The sequence below is a fragment of the Cupressus sempervirens genome, chromosome 1 (assembly GCF_028749045.1).
Source record: "Cupressus sempervirens isolate cs-2001-9-10 chromosome 1, ASM2874904v1, whole genome shotgun sequence".
NCBI classification, from domain to species: Eukaryota; Viridiplantae; Streptophyta; class Pinopsida; order Cupressales; family Cupressaceae; genus Cupressus; species Cupressus sempervirens.
The window spans coordinates 871,453,655-871,468,859 of record NC_143118.1 but is presented as its reverse complement, the minus strand read 5'-3'; the positions used below and the strand labels follow the sequence as shown (position 1 = coordinate 871,468,859).

The 15,205-nt window shown below is 34.8% G+C and overlaps 1 protein-coding gene and 1 pseudogene across 3 annotated transcripts in view; both read right to left on the bottom strand.

Moving 5' to 3' along the window:
- The window catches only part of LOC149580600 (nodulin homeobox-like), a 182,535-nt gene extending 174,300 nt beyond the window's left edge, over positions 1–8,235 (bottom strand). For all 3 annotated transcript variants that reach the window (XR_016353981.1, XR_016353988.1, XM_089792153.1), the window contains exon 1: positions 7,903–8,235. Coding sequence is in view for 1 of the 3 variants with exons in the window: in XM_089792153.1 (XP_089648279.1) it covers positions 7,903–7,923 (21 nt within the window). In the remaining 2 variants the exon portion in view is untranslated. The remainder of the gene's footprint in view (positions 1–7,902) is intronic.
- LOC149580599 (peroxisomal 2,4-dienoyl-CoA reductase [(3E)-enoyl-CoA-producing] pseudogene) overlaps positions 7,987–15,205 on the bottom strand; it is a 61,294-nt pseudogene continuing 54,075 nt past the window's right edge.

Below are 15,205 nucleotides of genomic sequence, written 5' to 3'. Positions count from 1 at the left end.
TGATGTTTATTTAAGTTTATGTAGATTAGTCTCCATTGGAGAAGACATAGACTCGTAGTTCTACATTCCAAATCTCTTCAAGATATCTAATGTATACTTCACTTGATTAAGTATAATGCTGTCACAATTATGTCGTACTTTCATTCCTAGGAAGTAATGAAGGAGTCCCAAATCTTTCATCTCGAATTCTCTAATTATATCTTTCTTGCATTGATCTATGAGATGATCATCACCTGTTACTAGTAAATCATCAACATCCAGTATCAAAATTACCATATCATCTTTATCACTTTTATAATATAGATTTGGATCTACTTCATTTTTTGGGAATCCTAAGCCGGTGAGATACTTATCAATTCTTTCATACCAAGCCCTTGGAGCCTGTTTAAGCCCAGAGAGCTTTCTTGAGCCTGTAAACAAAATCTTTAGGATCATCAGTTTCAAATCCTTCAGGTTGCTCCAAATATACCTCTTCTATAATATTTCCATTCAGAAATGTTGTTTTTACATCCATCTAATGTACTTTCCATCCCTTCAATGCTGCAATAGCTAGGACTACTCTTACAGAGGTGTATCTGGCAATAGGAGCAAAGGTTTCTTCAAAACAATCCCTTCTTTCTAAGAGAACCGTCTAGCTACAAATTTGGCTTTATATTTTTCAATACTACCGTCAGCAGCATGTTTTATTTTAAATATCCACTTAGAAGAAACAACAGATTTTCCTTCAAGTTTTGGAACAATTTCCTAAACATCATTCTTTGTAATGGATTGGTATTCTTCCATCATAGCACCCTTCCAAGCTATATGTTCAATAGCATCTAAAACATTGGTTGGTTCTAATTTAGACAAATCATTTATGTTTGTTGTATAACTGGAAAATCTTTTGGGTCTTTTGCTTTCTCTAACTATTCCGGATGGTGTAGCGAAGTCTTGTGCTTCCTCTACTGTCTTAATGGCCCAAAGTGGTCTTTTTTTAGAATTTTGATTTTCTTCAATATTGAGATTTTGAATTTCATCTTCAATTTCTTCAATGTTCTCCCTATGAGACTCAGATTTAATATTTCTTTCAGAACTAGGTGGAGAGGGATCTTCAAAACTTAGGGCTCTTTTGAATGCTAAATTTTCTTCAAAAATTACATCCCTACTAAGTTCAATATTTTTCTGACCAAGTATAAAAATCCTATATGCTTTAGATGTTTCACTGTACCCTACAAAAATACCTTTCCTCCCGAAGGGTTCTAACTTAGTTCTCTTTTCTTTTGGAACATGTATATATACTGGGCACCCAAAAATCCTAAGGTGACTTATATTGAGTTTAACCTTATTAAAAGATTTCTTCAGGAGTTTTATCTCTAAGGTAGGAGTGAAGACTTCTGTTTTGAATATAGATAACAACAAAAGAGGCTTCTACCCAAAGATAATATTCTAGATTTTGATCAAGTATCATAGCTCTTGCAGCTTCTATAATTGTTTTATTCTTCCTTTCTGCTACCTCATTTTGTTGTGGGTTATAAAGAACGGCATACTCCCTATTAATTCTTGTTTCTTTACAGAACTCTTTAAACAAATCTGAGTTATATTCCCCTCCATTATCAATCCTAAGAGTTTTAATTTTATGTCCTGATAAGTTTTCAGTTAAGGTTTTAAATTCTTTAAATCTCTTCAAGATTTCTTTTGATTATTTGTATTTTAAGAATTAAATCCAAGTTTTTCTAGAGAAGACATCTATAAAAAGTATATAGTACCAGAATCCTCCAAGAGAAGGAACGGACATAGGTCCACATAAATCTGAGTGGATTAATTCCAAAACATTGTTAGTTTTTCTAGTGCTATCATGAAATGGAATTTTGGTGTTCTTATCGAGAGCGCATCCTTTGCATATGCTTGAGTGATCTTTATTCAGTTTAGGTGAACCAGTAACCATCTTCTCTATAGTTGATAAGGTTTTGAAATTTAGATGTCCTAACCTTTTGTGTCATATTTCGTTTATATCAGCAGCTTCATGCATTAAGGCTTGAGTAGGTCGACTAGGTTCTGAATTTAATTCATACAAGTACCCTTTTCTTTGACCAATCAATTTTGCTTTCTTAAATGAGGAGTTCTTAGCCCAAGTTATTACTTTACCGTCCATTAATGCAACATTATGTCCATCATCTTCAAGTGTTGTAACCGAGATTAGATTCCTTTTTATTCCTGGTACATAGAGTACTCCTTTGAGAAGAAGAGAATTACCCGACTTTAGTTTCAAGGTGCAATTTCCAATTCCTTTGACGGAATGTGTTAAATTATCACCAATGGTGACTTCGCCATTAACCTTTTCTGATATAAAGTCTAGTGCTTCTTTGTATCCTGTAATATGTCGAGATGATCCACTATCAATCGCCCATTCCTTACTTGAGACTTCATTTGATAGTGTCAAATACAATATACGATTCTCAAGATCATAGTTATCTTCTTCCCTAATAATGTTTGTACAATTTACTTGCTATTTAGAATTCTTAGGGCAATGAGATCTGTAGTGTCCAAACTTTTCGCATCTAAAGCATTTTATTTTGGATAGATCTTTCTTAGATTTGTCATTCTTTTGATTACCCTTTTTCTTCTTGAAGTTCTTCTTCTTGCCTTTATAGGAATTTGTATTAAGAAAATGAAGTTCTTCATCTTCAGTTTTCAATTTTCCCCCTTTCTTTAGTTTTCCGAATTCTTCTTGAAGACAGTCTCCCTTAAGTCTATTGAAGTCAAGAAGATTATCTCTGGCACTTACTCCTTGTGCAAATGTTTCCCATGAATCTGCTAATCCATCTATAGCCATCAGTGTTAGTTCTGTGTCATTAATGATAGTTCCTATACTTGCGAGTTCATCTCTTAGACTGGCAACCCTTAGGAAGCAAGAATTCATCGATTCTCCCTTCTTTATTTGTATATGATTTAGTTACCTTTTTAGTGCGAGAACTCTAGTTGCATTGCTAACCTCATATGCATTTACTAATACATTCATCATATCAAATGTTGTTGGATGTTTCGTTAGCATGGGTACTATATCATTTTTCACTCCTATGATCTGTATGGCTTTCCTATTTCCTTTACTCCAAACAGTTTTATGAGGTTCAACAGTAGGTTGTCTGGATGCTGAATCAACAAATTGTTTTACATCATTTTCTTCAAGAATCATCATGATTCTGAATTTCCAAGCATCAAAATGTTCTTTCCCATCAAACATGTCCTCGGGTCTGATTGTGTATGCCATTGAAGATAGGAGAATGATGCTAGATATATATCAATTAATTTGCAAAGCCAAGGTTCGACTACCAGAGCTCTAATACTATGTAAAGTTTCTGCAAATTGTATGTGATCAGACTTTGATAATAACTTCTATGTTGTTTTCTGAAAATGATCTTCCTTAAAACTTAACTTGGAGAAGAGATGTCAATATCAATTGTTATTCTGCAATGTTTTTGTCTCAGCAAGTATTCGAGTTTAGGCAGAATTGCTTAAAGGAGCAGACTTGATCTATTTGTGTGTCCTTTAACTACATTCCCATCCTATATAAATATGCAACCAAAGGGCATGTCTCTCTAAGAGAGACGTCCCTATCTAGGTCAGACTTGATTAGTATTTCCAGAATCGGTGCTCAAGGGACAATGTCATTAGTTAGTGTTTATCCTAACTAATTAAAGACAGCTTACACTTATCTAATTAACCCAAGGGAGACACTGATACCTTACTAAGACTAGGCAATCATATATATAGCCTATCACAAGAAAGGCATAGAATTCTTACTCTGCTCCGTACGATCTGTACTGTCAGATCAGCATGATTGAGAAGTTACAGAATTAACAAAGACCTTCAAACCTAGGATACTACTGTTCAAAGCTATGCATAAAAAGGGATTCAGGGATAGACAATTGAGTGATGTTTGGACCCTGAACCTAGCAAAATTGATAGTCATTAATTGCTTCCCAAGACCAGAAACTATGAATGGACTTGCAAAAGGTATGATTAAAGCCAAAACCATAAAGGATGCTAAAGCTAATAGCATATTTATTTTGACATAATTTGTATTTCAGAAGATCTTAGGTACTGACCCAAAAACTAAAGTCCCCTTCAACCTAAACAACTTGGGTACGTACTTTAAAAAGGATAGAAACAACTATAGAGCTAAATGGATGCCTCGTCACTTAATCAAGAGTTTATCTGATTCTGAAGGTATTACATCCCCTTGACATGGATAAAATTGTGTTTACTACTAAGACATCTATAAAGAACTGTGACAAGCTACGGTAATCAATGAGAAACCCAAAATGTCACATGGAACTATGATTTTAAAATAAAACAGTCAACACACCACATGAACAAATTATTTGATCGTGGCACATAAATGGCAAAAAAAGGCACGATTTGCAGCCATCAAGAAATTAGGAAGTGATAAGAATTCCAAAAATTATTTAGAACTTACACTAAAAATTTCCATATGTTTGCAAATGAGAGGGATGGCATGCTAGGTATTAAATTCACAGCACTCAAACTACTTGAGCAATAATTAACAGGTATGCAAATGTAGACGATCAACATCAACAAGGATAACAAGGGGCCCCAAAAAAATCTTCGAGATTTTCCTTTTAAAATTGCATTTGAAGAAATTAAAATGTTACAGACTTAGGTAGTCACAAAAAGCGAAGGAGATTATTATACCCCTTGCTTTCAAGCAAGAAGGAACGGTTAGAAAGTCTGGAATGATTGGGTCTATCATGGGGTTAGAAAATTTGGAATGATTGGGTCTATCGTGGGGTGTAAACAATTTTTAAGATCTTCAGAGTCGTGGTGCTTCCCATAGATTGCCACTTTCTATGACAGACATAATTGCTTCCTAGAAGCTAAATGATGTCCTCAGACAAATATCATTTCAAAGACTCTACAAAGAAGAATGCCTCCCAATCAAATCAAGATTGTGGACTTCATAATATGGGGGAAGGAAGGTTTTAACAAATTAAACAAAGTTGTCACCATGGCTCTGGAGATGGATATGTACTTGGTCATAAACTATTACCTAAAACATTTATCCATAACATGAGAAGAGAAAAGGGTAGATGTGGTTTTACGCGTGACTCTAGAAAGCAAAAGACCTGATCAGAAACCACTTGGATAAATCTCATGACAAGATTGAGAGGAACAAGGGCTTAAAGATTGAAATAACCTACACTTCGTACGATGTAGCATCACCAAAAAGAAGCTTGTATGAAATTGATGGCGTGATAATACAGAACCACTTCAATTCTTCTATCACAAGTCAAGATGCACACAAATCAACATATGAACACCACTTCTAGAAGTGAAAACATGCATTTTTGCAGCATATATAAAAATTTCTTCATGTAAATCACCTATTGAGTAGCATCTCAAGTTTGCTTGTATTTTTTCTTTTTGTCCGTTGAGAATGCTATGTTGACTATTGCTGAAGGAATTGCACCAGCATTCACAGAGATTATGTTCTTTCTTCCCACAAAAAAGACACTTGTTTTGAGTGGAAATGCATTTACTTGATTAATTTATCAGGAAACCATTGGCCCACTTTGACAGTCCAGATTCTTCACATTTTTTAAGGACACAATGATTTAATTGTCTAAACAGTCTGCAGTCCCATCATTAATTGCTTCTTCTTATTGATGCAAATACGGCAACTCTTCAAAAGATGTTGTTTTCTCTACCTACAATGAGACGTGACAAACACACCAAAGGCGGTAAGGAATGCTCTTAAGATGATGGATACAAGAGTCATCTGACATAGTTTCCCCTGCTACTTGCAGTAATGCTCTCAATTATATAACTCTTTTTCAAAAAATTCTCCAGCTTTCTACCATTTTGCATCTTCCAGTAGTGTAATTGTCTTTGGAAATGCAGGATCTGATTCTAATTTTATTGTTGAACCTCAAGATGATCAATTCAACTTTCTATTGGCCTGATCAAATTGTAGACACCTAATTCTTTGTTAATAACCTTTCCACATTACATTATTAATTATTCAATTACTCCGCACTTAACCTAATATATGTCGAATAATTAATCAGTTTCCCTCAATAAAATTAAATAATTTTGTTGTTAAATTCTCCAATTTTCCACTTCACGTGACTAAAATAATTAACATAATTTTTTATTTAATAAGATTATATTCCCTACACCAAAATCTAAGAATAAAGGAGACCCTAAATGCATGTATCCCCACATTCCCTATGGTTGCAACAACTTACTATTTTTGATAAATGCACACTAACCATTCATTTTCAGGCAACCCCCATCATGAGCATCCACCCTTTACACAATACTAGGAAAAGCTTCTCATTCATTCTCTACATTTATCCTCTCATCACATTTCCGATATCCAATCCCTCCCAAAAGTCTATAAGTTCTTAGTTGGCACACCATTCTATGCATTTGATCAATTCATTTCATATTAACTATACGCCATCATAATAAGCAACTTTTGTGCATAAGCCTTAAGGGCATCCACATCCAAAATCTTTAAAGCAAAACAAACTTGCAAATGGATTTTTATGGTAAAACTTGTTTTGTTTCCTTTATTTGAACTACTTTTGCAAACTCTATCTTAAGTTTGTTGTGGTTTAGAATAAAAAGCTTTTCATTGCATTTGTTTTTCACTTGCATTTCTTACTATGGCTTACATTTAGGCAATTCTGCTAGGGAATGTATCCCTTGCTCTTACATTTGCAGGTGTTGTAGATAAGAAAAGGATGCCTAAAAGTTTGTCGAAACTACTACATAAGAGGGACTAGATATCCATTGATAAAGAGATGAGGGATGCAGTGGCTATGCATCCACAAGTAATACAATGTCTTAAACAATATATGATAGCAATTCAAGCAAAAGCTGGCCAAACTAAAAACTAGCAAAATATAAACTCATTCGATAAAAGTCAGACAAATAATATATTTTCTCATAAATGGTGAATTTAGTTAGAATTTAATATTGTGGTGCTCAAGCTAAAATTTATTGCCATTTACTATATTCTTAGTATTAAATGAAATTGACTACAGATGTTTTCATTTTACGAGTTTTCTATGTACAGTTCCAGTTAGCTCTGGTCCTAATCCTGGAACAAACAATAAGCTGCTTTATCTTCAACTTTTGCAGGTTATCAGTAGTCATTACAGGCTTTGCTTCAAATGCTCTGATACTCAAATCTACTAGCAATGACTTCCTGTGATACTATTGATCTTTATTATTGGTTCAGACTGCTGAGTTGTGGCGCCAACAAGGATTCGTACTTCTCCGCCTGCTTTTGTTTATTATTTTCTTGATTTGTGAGATTTCCTTCTGTGTTGAATTATTACAACAGAATTGTCTCAGACACTAAAACCAACTGCAAAAAAATCAGACTAGAGTCCTAGAATGAATTTTAATTACAATCGCCTGCAAAAAAGATACTCGAGAACAAAGACACCCAGGAAGAATTCATGAGAGGTTTATAGCTACCTTTGACATGTCGGCTGAACACAAAACAAGCAACAAAGAAAAGGCCAACGCCCACATTTTGAAATTTTAAAAGGCAGACCACCATGCTTGGCCAGGTCCTTTTTCAAACCCAAACAATGTGTTTATTCATGTAAACGTGCAAACAGAACATTGAACTTCCGGCATTTTTCACTAAAGCGACAACATTTTGCCTCCCAATACTCATAGTTCTTAATATTTTTATTCTTGTTTTTTTTGGCTTGCTTTCTCCCGGGTTCAGAATCTCTCTCCACAATTTGGAGCAGAGGCATTGCATTGCATGACATGTCAAAATGAATAACCCTCAACTGCCAAAACCCGAAACTTTCTAGCTATTTGTTTATCGAAATTCTAATAGAGTTCAATCGAAAATAAAGCAAGGGAACATTGTCTCACCTTTCCAACAAGGTAAACCATTCACCACATGAAGAATTTTCTTATGATAGCTTAGAAAACCATTTCAGTGGATCTGCAAAAAAGCTATTTTGTTTTCCGAACAAGCTTCCAAGCTGGAACCTTAAAAATTGAAACCCTAAGAGTGAAGAACCGAAGGACGATCACACTGGGTGCCCAGTCATACGCTTTTCCTAGCGTCAGCCCATCATCAATTATATCCTTACGCCATTCCAGCTGTGGAAATTACAACTGCATATTCTCTGTCTTTGACAATCTTTATATCCAAATTTGTTTGTTCATGCCTTCTGAATATCTCAATTTATCTACGACGGTATCATATACTAACCATGTGGACGTCTTTTAAACATTTCCCCCGAAATTTTCCTCGTATATTAGGACATGCCCTCCAAACATAGTGAACCCCACTTGGACGTATTTCTAATGGTAAACTCAGTATTAATATATTTACTAGCAATGGCACCTTAGTGTGCAATGGGTACATCGTAAAGTTATGGAAAGTCAATTATATGTTCTTTTGTTTGTCTCTCCATCTCATTCTATATCTTCTTATCTCTGTATCTGTCAAAAACTATTACCTATCTTCTATTTACCTGTTCCACAAAAGGAGCTCTATAATTCTAATTAAAAGTTTATAGAATTGATTTAATTTATAATTATTCATCTATAGCTTCCTCTTAATTTCTCTTCCTAGTTTCCATCTTTCTCATGGCGTCAATCTTCTCCCACTATAAATATCTATCTCTTCCTCTATCTATCACTATCTATCCTTCATTTATCTCTATATTTCTACCCCTTTCCTTCACTCCACCTTTCTTTTTCTCCCTCATTCACACACTCTTTGTTTCTCCCCATCTTTATTTATAATTGTCTTCAACTTTATCCCACCCTCTCTTGTAAACATAATATGATCCTTTTGATAGTGGAGTCTAATTATCTTCCCCATTCATTTCTATATGGGTATTCTTCTTACCAATCCATCTCTAAAACAAATCTCCCACTCTCTTATCTATATCTTCCTCTCACCACTCCATTTCTAGACACATCTCCAACTCTCTGTCCATCCCTCGTTGTCACTCCCTTTGACCTGTAGCTTTAAATCCTTACATCTCTCTCTCTCTCTCTCTCTCTCTCTCTCTCTCTCTCTCTCTCTCTCTATTTATTTATCTTTACCATTTCTATCTACCCTCTCTCCTTATCTATTCATTTTCTTCTCTACATATCCATCTCTTCCATCTTCATCTCCATCTTTATCTTTCTCTCTATTCTTATTTCCTTACTTCTTCCTCTCTCACTCTTCCCCCTTCTATTGCTATATCTTCATGTGCATCTCCCTCCCTCCCTCCACATTTGTAATATAACATGACTTTGTTCATTAATAATGTAAATAAAAAATTCTATAAAGAAAAATTTAAATGTGAAATTGAACTATTCATTCTTTAGTGAACAAGATTTTTTTTTTAAATATATACAAAATTGTCAAAATATAACAAAATAACAAAATAATTATAAATTAAACTATTTTTTCTTCTTTTTTAATTATAAATTTATAAAACAGATATAAATATTTTTATTAATATAGTAAATAAAATAAATATAATCTAATCTAATTCTATTAAATAATACAATGTATACTACAATGATTATTAAATATAACATTTTATTTTATAATATTACATATGATTTACTTTTTATTATTTAAAAATACTATTCATTTATTTTTGTATTTTATATTTATATTTAACCATTTGCATTATATAATAATAACTATTCTTCTATATTATAATATTATATTATAAATTATATTAGATTACCAAAAAAACTAATTACAATTCTACTTAATAATTCTTTGAGAACCCAGCATATAAAATATTGATGATAGAAATATCAATATTTGCTTCCTAAAAGTTAAGTGTACAATTATTTATGAATGTTACATATGGACAATTAATATTAAATCTGTGCATAGTATCTTTTTGCGACTTAGCATGGGGATGGGAGTTGGACTGTTTTTAATTAAAAATATTATTAAAGTCATTCTTTTTTATGAAAATTACTTTTCAACAAAGCCAAAATATCAATGGGTGGAAGTGCAATGGTTGTGCTTTGCTTTCACTTTTCCTACGCCACGTCCTTCATCCACTTGCATCCTCGTACTCTGCTTTCCACCTAGACTTTTTCATGCGTAAGTTTGTTGTTTATTCTTTAAAATATTGAACCATGGTCACTGTACATAGAAAAGGTAAAAATAGATCGACGCTTCACATTGTTTCAATGATAGTCATTTTCTCTATACCATTTTCCACCTTTGGATTCAAATTTTAGCTCCTCACATTCATATAGGGAATGCCTATGGCGTAAATATATTGGTTGTACAAAAGATAATAAAAATTTGTCAAATTGGTATTATAATCATAATAACATCTTTTTATTAAAAAATAGACCTAGAGCCTAAATTACATCTCAACCCTAATTTAACACACATTATTTCTAACTCTTGCACTAACCCTAATCTAATCAACTCTGACCACTCATTTTTAAGTGTTCAATATCTCATGGGAAACCTCATCTTCCTCTCTTGCTTCCTCTTCATCATCCTCTTCCTCCTCCTCCTTGGTCTTATTCATCTACTTCTCCATCTTTTTCTCCTTCTTCCTCTTAGTTGTCTCCTCCTTTCTTTTGGTCTTCTCCATCTCTTTTTGTCTCTTCTTCTCCTTCGCCTTCCCCTTCCCCTTCTTCTCTTTCTTATCTTTATGTGCATGCTTCTCCTTGTCTTCCTCCTTATTTTCCTCTTTCTTCTTGATGGAGTACAAGGCAAGAGAATCCCAAGAGGAGATGTCCTAGCCCCCAACAAATAACCACACAATGGAAACACAACACAAAATACAAGATCTGATATCAAACTCAATTATTTATTTATAAAATAACTAATTACATGCAATGTGTCTAGATGTAAGGCATTCCCAATTACGACCAAATACAAAGCAAGTAATAGTTTTGCAAGATCCCTCGAGATCAAATCCCAAACCCTAGCTAGCCATATCTATAACACAACGACACTATGGTAGAAGCCTCCAGCAAGATCTAAACTTGTGCTTGCAAGCCACCAAGTAATCTCCTTGTTTCCCAAGTCATGGCTACTAGCTCTGCTACACTTCACTCCTCTCTGCTACTCTATGCTGAAAATTACAATGACTCAAGACTCCACAAGACCCCTCTACTTATATCCAACTAAACCACAAGTCGATCCAACAAGTTACAAATTAAATAAACCCTTACATTAAATACATATTAAGCCACAAGTCGACCTACGACAAATATTAAATACCAAATGCCTTAGAAGGCTTACACCATCCATTAAATACACCTAGGACAAATAACAAAGACCTAAATAGGTCCACACAAACTCCCATTATCACTCCTCATCACAATCTCACACTACATGCATTAAATGCTCTAAGATTATTGATTAAATCCATAAGAACTCCATGTTGCAAGGCACATCGTCAAGCATCAACAAAAACCACAAGCATCGGCAAGCACCAGTATATGTTGAGCACCCAACACATGTCGAGCAATACAAAAGACACTAAGCAATGTAGTATAAGTTGAGCTACATAGTGTATGTCAAGCTCCCTTAGTGACCAAGCACCTTTAACGACTACGCTCCTTAGCCAACACTACACCTAGTAATGACCGAGCACCACTCCTTTGGTGACCGAGTCCTAAACTCAAAACCCAAAATCCCTCCAACATGCAGGATTGCTAACTACTCTAGGATGCTCATGCATCACTTCTTCCCCCTTCTTCCTTTCTATTATTCTCTTTCTTCATGTATTACTTTTTCAACAACTACTTTATTGGCTATAATTTAGAATTACTTATATAGCGTCTTTTCACACTTTCTTTGTAAACCATTTTAACCCTCCTTAGAGTGGTTTCATATATTTGAACCTTCTATTACATTTAATTACTTAAATCAATATCATTTTCCCTCTTCCAAACTTACTTAACACTCTAAGTTATCATTTATGTGTATGCATGGCTTCCCATTTATTCCTCTAATCATAAAAATCATGATTTAAATGCATTACCAGCTTATTTTTTGCATATCTCATGATGTTCCCCCCAAACCCCTAATATTTCTTGAATTTGGGGCTTCTATCTAACAGTTTGTACCTCCAAGTAGGGGATAAGGTGAGAACTTACTTGGGGTAAATTTTGAGGTCACCCCTTACCTAGGAGGGCAATTTCCATTGGTTCTCAAGTTTGATGCAAAATATTAATCTTTTCCTGCCTTATACAGTTTGTTAGTGAATTTTTTTTCTCCCAAATATTTGAGTTTATATCAATAAGAAAATTAACTTTCACTGTAAATGAGTCTTGATAACTTGCATAGACTGTCTATGTTTCAAAGGCATAGCTCCCTTCTACAATAATTTATCAATACAACTCTTATTGTAAATGAGTTATAATAGTTGTTCTTTTGGCCAAAAAGAACTTAAGGAAAGTGAAAACATCCTTTCATAACCACAAAAGACTGTTGCAGATTGAACAATTAACATTTCATATATGTCATATGACACATAGCTTAAAATTTGAGATTTGTGACCAATCTCACCAAACCAAACAAAAGGAAATAAACTTCAACATAGTTAATGAAACAACATCTATACAAGGATGAATTTCACATGAATCACATCACTCAGTAAGACAACCACATGATTACCAAATGGATGCACCAAAAATAACCATACGATCAATTCTATTATCATCAAATTTATTGTTCATTCAACAAAAGGGAAACAACTAAACTTACTAGCAAAAGAAAGATACTAAGTCCAGAGAGTTGACCCTTTAGATCGATGAAAACATTACATATATAGCCACGTAGGGCTTTTCAAATTCATTTCAAAAAGGTAATTCCTTAAGGAGTCTTAAATGTTTTAAATGGACAGAGTCTTACAACAAAGTTAACTAAAAATAGGGAAATAATGCAGGTGACTCTTCGACCATCCCCTAAGCACCAGTTGTATTGCTGAGATTGGCATGAGGGTCTTGAGAGTTAGATGATGTAGTACAAGGCAGGTGAATCCCCAAAGGAGATGTCCAAACCCCCAGCAAATAACCACACAGAGGAAACACAACAACAAGCAAAAATAATGCAAGATATGATACCAAATCACAACTCTTTATTCATAAAGTAACTAATTGCATGCAATATGTTCAGCTGTAAAGCCTTCAAGGTTAGGGCCAAATACAAATAGCAATTACAATATCAATTCTGCAAAATCCCACAATATCCAACTTACAATCTCAATCCCAACTAGTCTAGATCCACAACTGGATAAGAACACCAAGGAGAACTCACACTTGTACCCTTAGGTCCACCAAGCAATTCTCTGGTCCTCAAGCCACGACTACTAGCTCTTCAAAGTTCACATCCTCTTTTCCAAGATGGATCCTCAAAATCGTAAAGACTCTACAAGATCCCCTACTTCTACCCAACTAAGCCACAAGTCGGCCCAATTCAGTACAATTTAAATTAAATCCCTCACATTAAATACCCATACATAAATTAAATGTCAATAGTCAGCTCACAAACAACTCAACACCAACAAGAACCAAGACCAAGCCGAGCGTCAGAAAGTCCAAGCTGAGCATCAACAAATTCCCCAACAATGTCAAGCTCCTAATGTATGTCGAGCTCTATAGAGTATGTCGAACTCCCAATGTCTGTCGAGCTCCATAGAGTATGCCAAGATCCTAGTGTATGTCGAGCTCCTCGACCAAAGCTATGCTCAACAATGACTAAGCACCACTCTTTAGGTGACTGAGTTCACATCTTCAAGCCAAAATCCATCCAACATGTAGGATTGCAAGCCAACCAAGGATGCTCCTGCATCAACCACCCCGAGTTCAAAAAGATGTTCTTAGTAGTTGGAAGAGATTCAAGACATAAATCCCAAACTGGTTCGTCACATACATATCCTCCAAGTCTTCAACGTGTACACTCTTTCCCTTGATCTTCTTATGCTTCTTCATATCCATCCTCAGTGTACTACAGGACTGCTTTCCATGTTGATCTTCAACCTTCTCACAATCTACCAACTCAACTTGGTTGCCAATACTCAAGTTCCTCCTACTGAGCTCTTCATTCTACAAAGGAATCAGGGAAAACTTCCTACCACCTTTCTCAATAGTAAACACATTCTTGACACAATCATGCACAACCCTACAATCATATTGCCAAGGTCTACCAAGTAACACATGACAACTTTTCATGTCCACAATATCACACATCATGTGATCCTTATACTGCCCAATCTAGAAATCAACAAGGCATTGCTCCTTCACTTCAAAAGCATGCTCATCTTGCAAGGAACCAATCCTATAAGGATAAGGATGTCTCACTCTCTTCAAACCAAGTTTCTAGACCATCTCCTCAGCAATAAGGTTATCAATACTGCCACCATCCACAATCACCATGCAAACTTTACTACCAGACTTACAACAAGTCCAGAACAAACTAATCCTTCAACAAGAATCAAGTGTCCTCTGACCAACCAGTACTTGTCGAGCCAATAAAATCTCTCCTTACTCTAGTTGACTATCTTGGACTACAACCTCATTCAAAACAATAGCTTTCCTACCACTAGGACATTCAAAATATCTATGCTCTTCTTCACAACATTTGAAACAATTACCACTAAATGCACCTCCACCTATCCTTCTCTTCTAATCAGCAGGCTTTGGTTCACCTTCATTACTTAGTTTAGCCTTTGTCGAGCTATCCTACTTCTCCTTCCCTCTAGCATTACCTTGACTTTTCCTCTTCAACTTATCTTTTTCCTTCAAAGCATACTGATAAGCATCCTCAACTAAAGAAATATTCAGCATATTGACCTCATCCTAAAGATTGAATCTCAAACTATTAATGTACTGAGCTACCTTCTCCTTTGACAATTCTCTATGCCTGGACCAAATAGTTAACTTGTAGAACTCCTCAGTATAATCTTTCACAGTCATATCTTTCTACTTTAGATTATGTAACTTCTTAAACAACTCAAGTTCATAATAAGCAGGAATGAACTTAGCTTTCAATTTAGTCACCATCAATCTCCATCTCGCGATCTTCATTTCACCTTTTTCTTCTCTATCTCTCTGCAGTTATTTCCACCAAAGAGCAACATGTTCTTTCAACTTAGTTTGTGCCAACCTCACTCTGAGTGGATCCTCAATATCCTCAAGCTCAAAGTAATCTTTCAATTCACCAATTCAATCA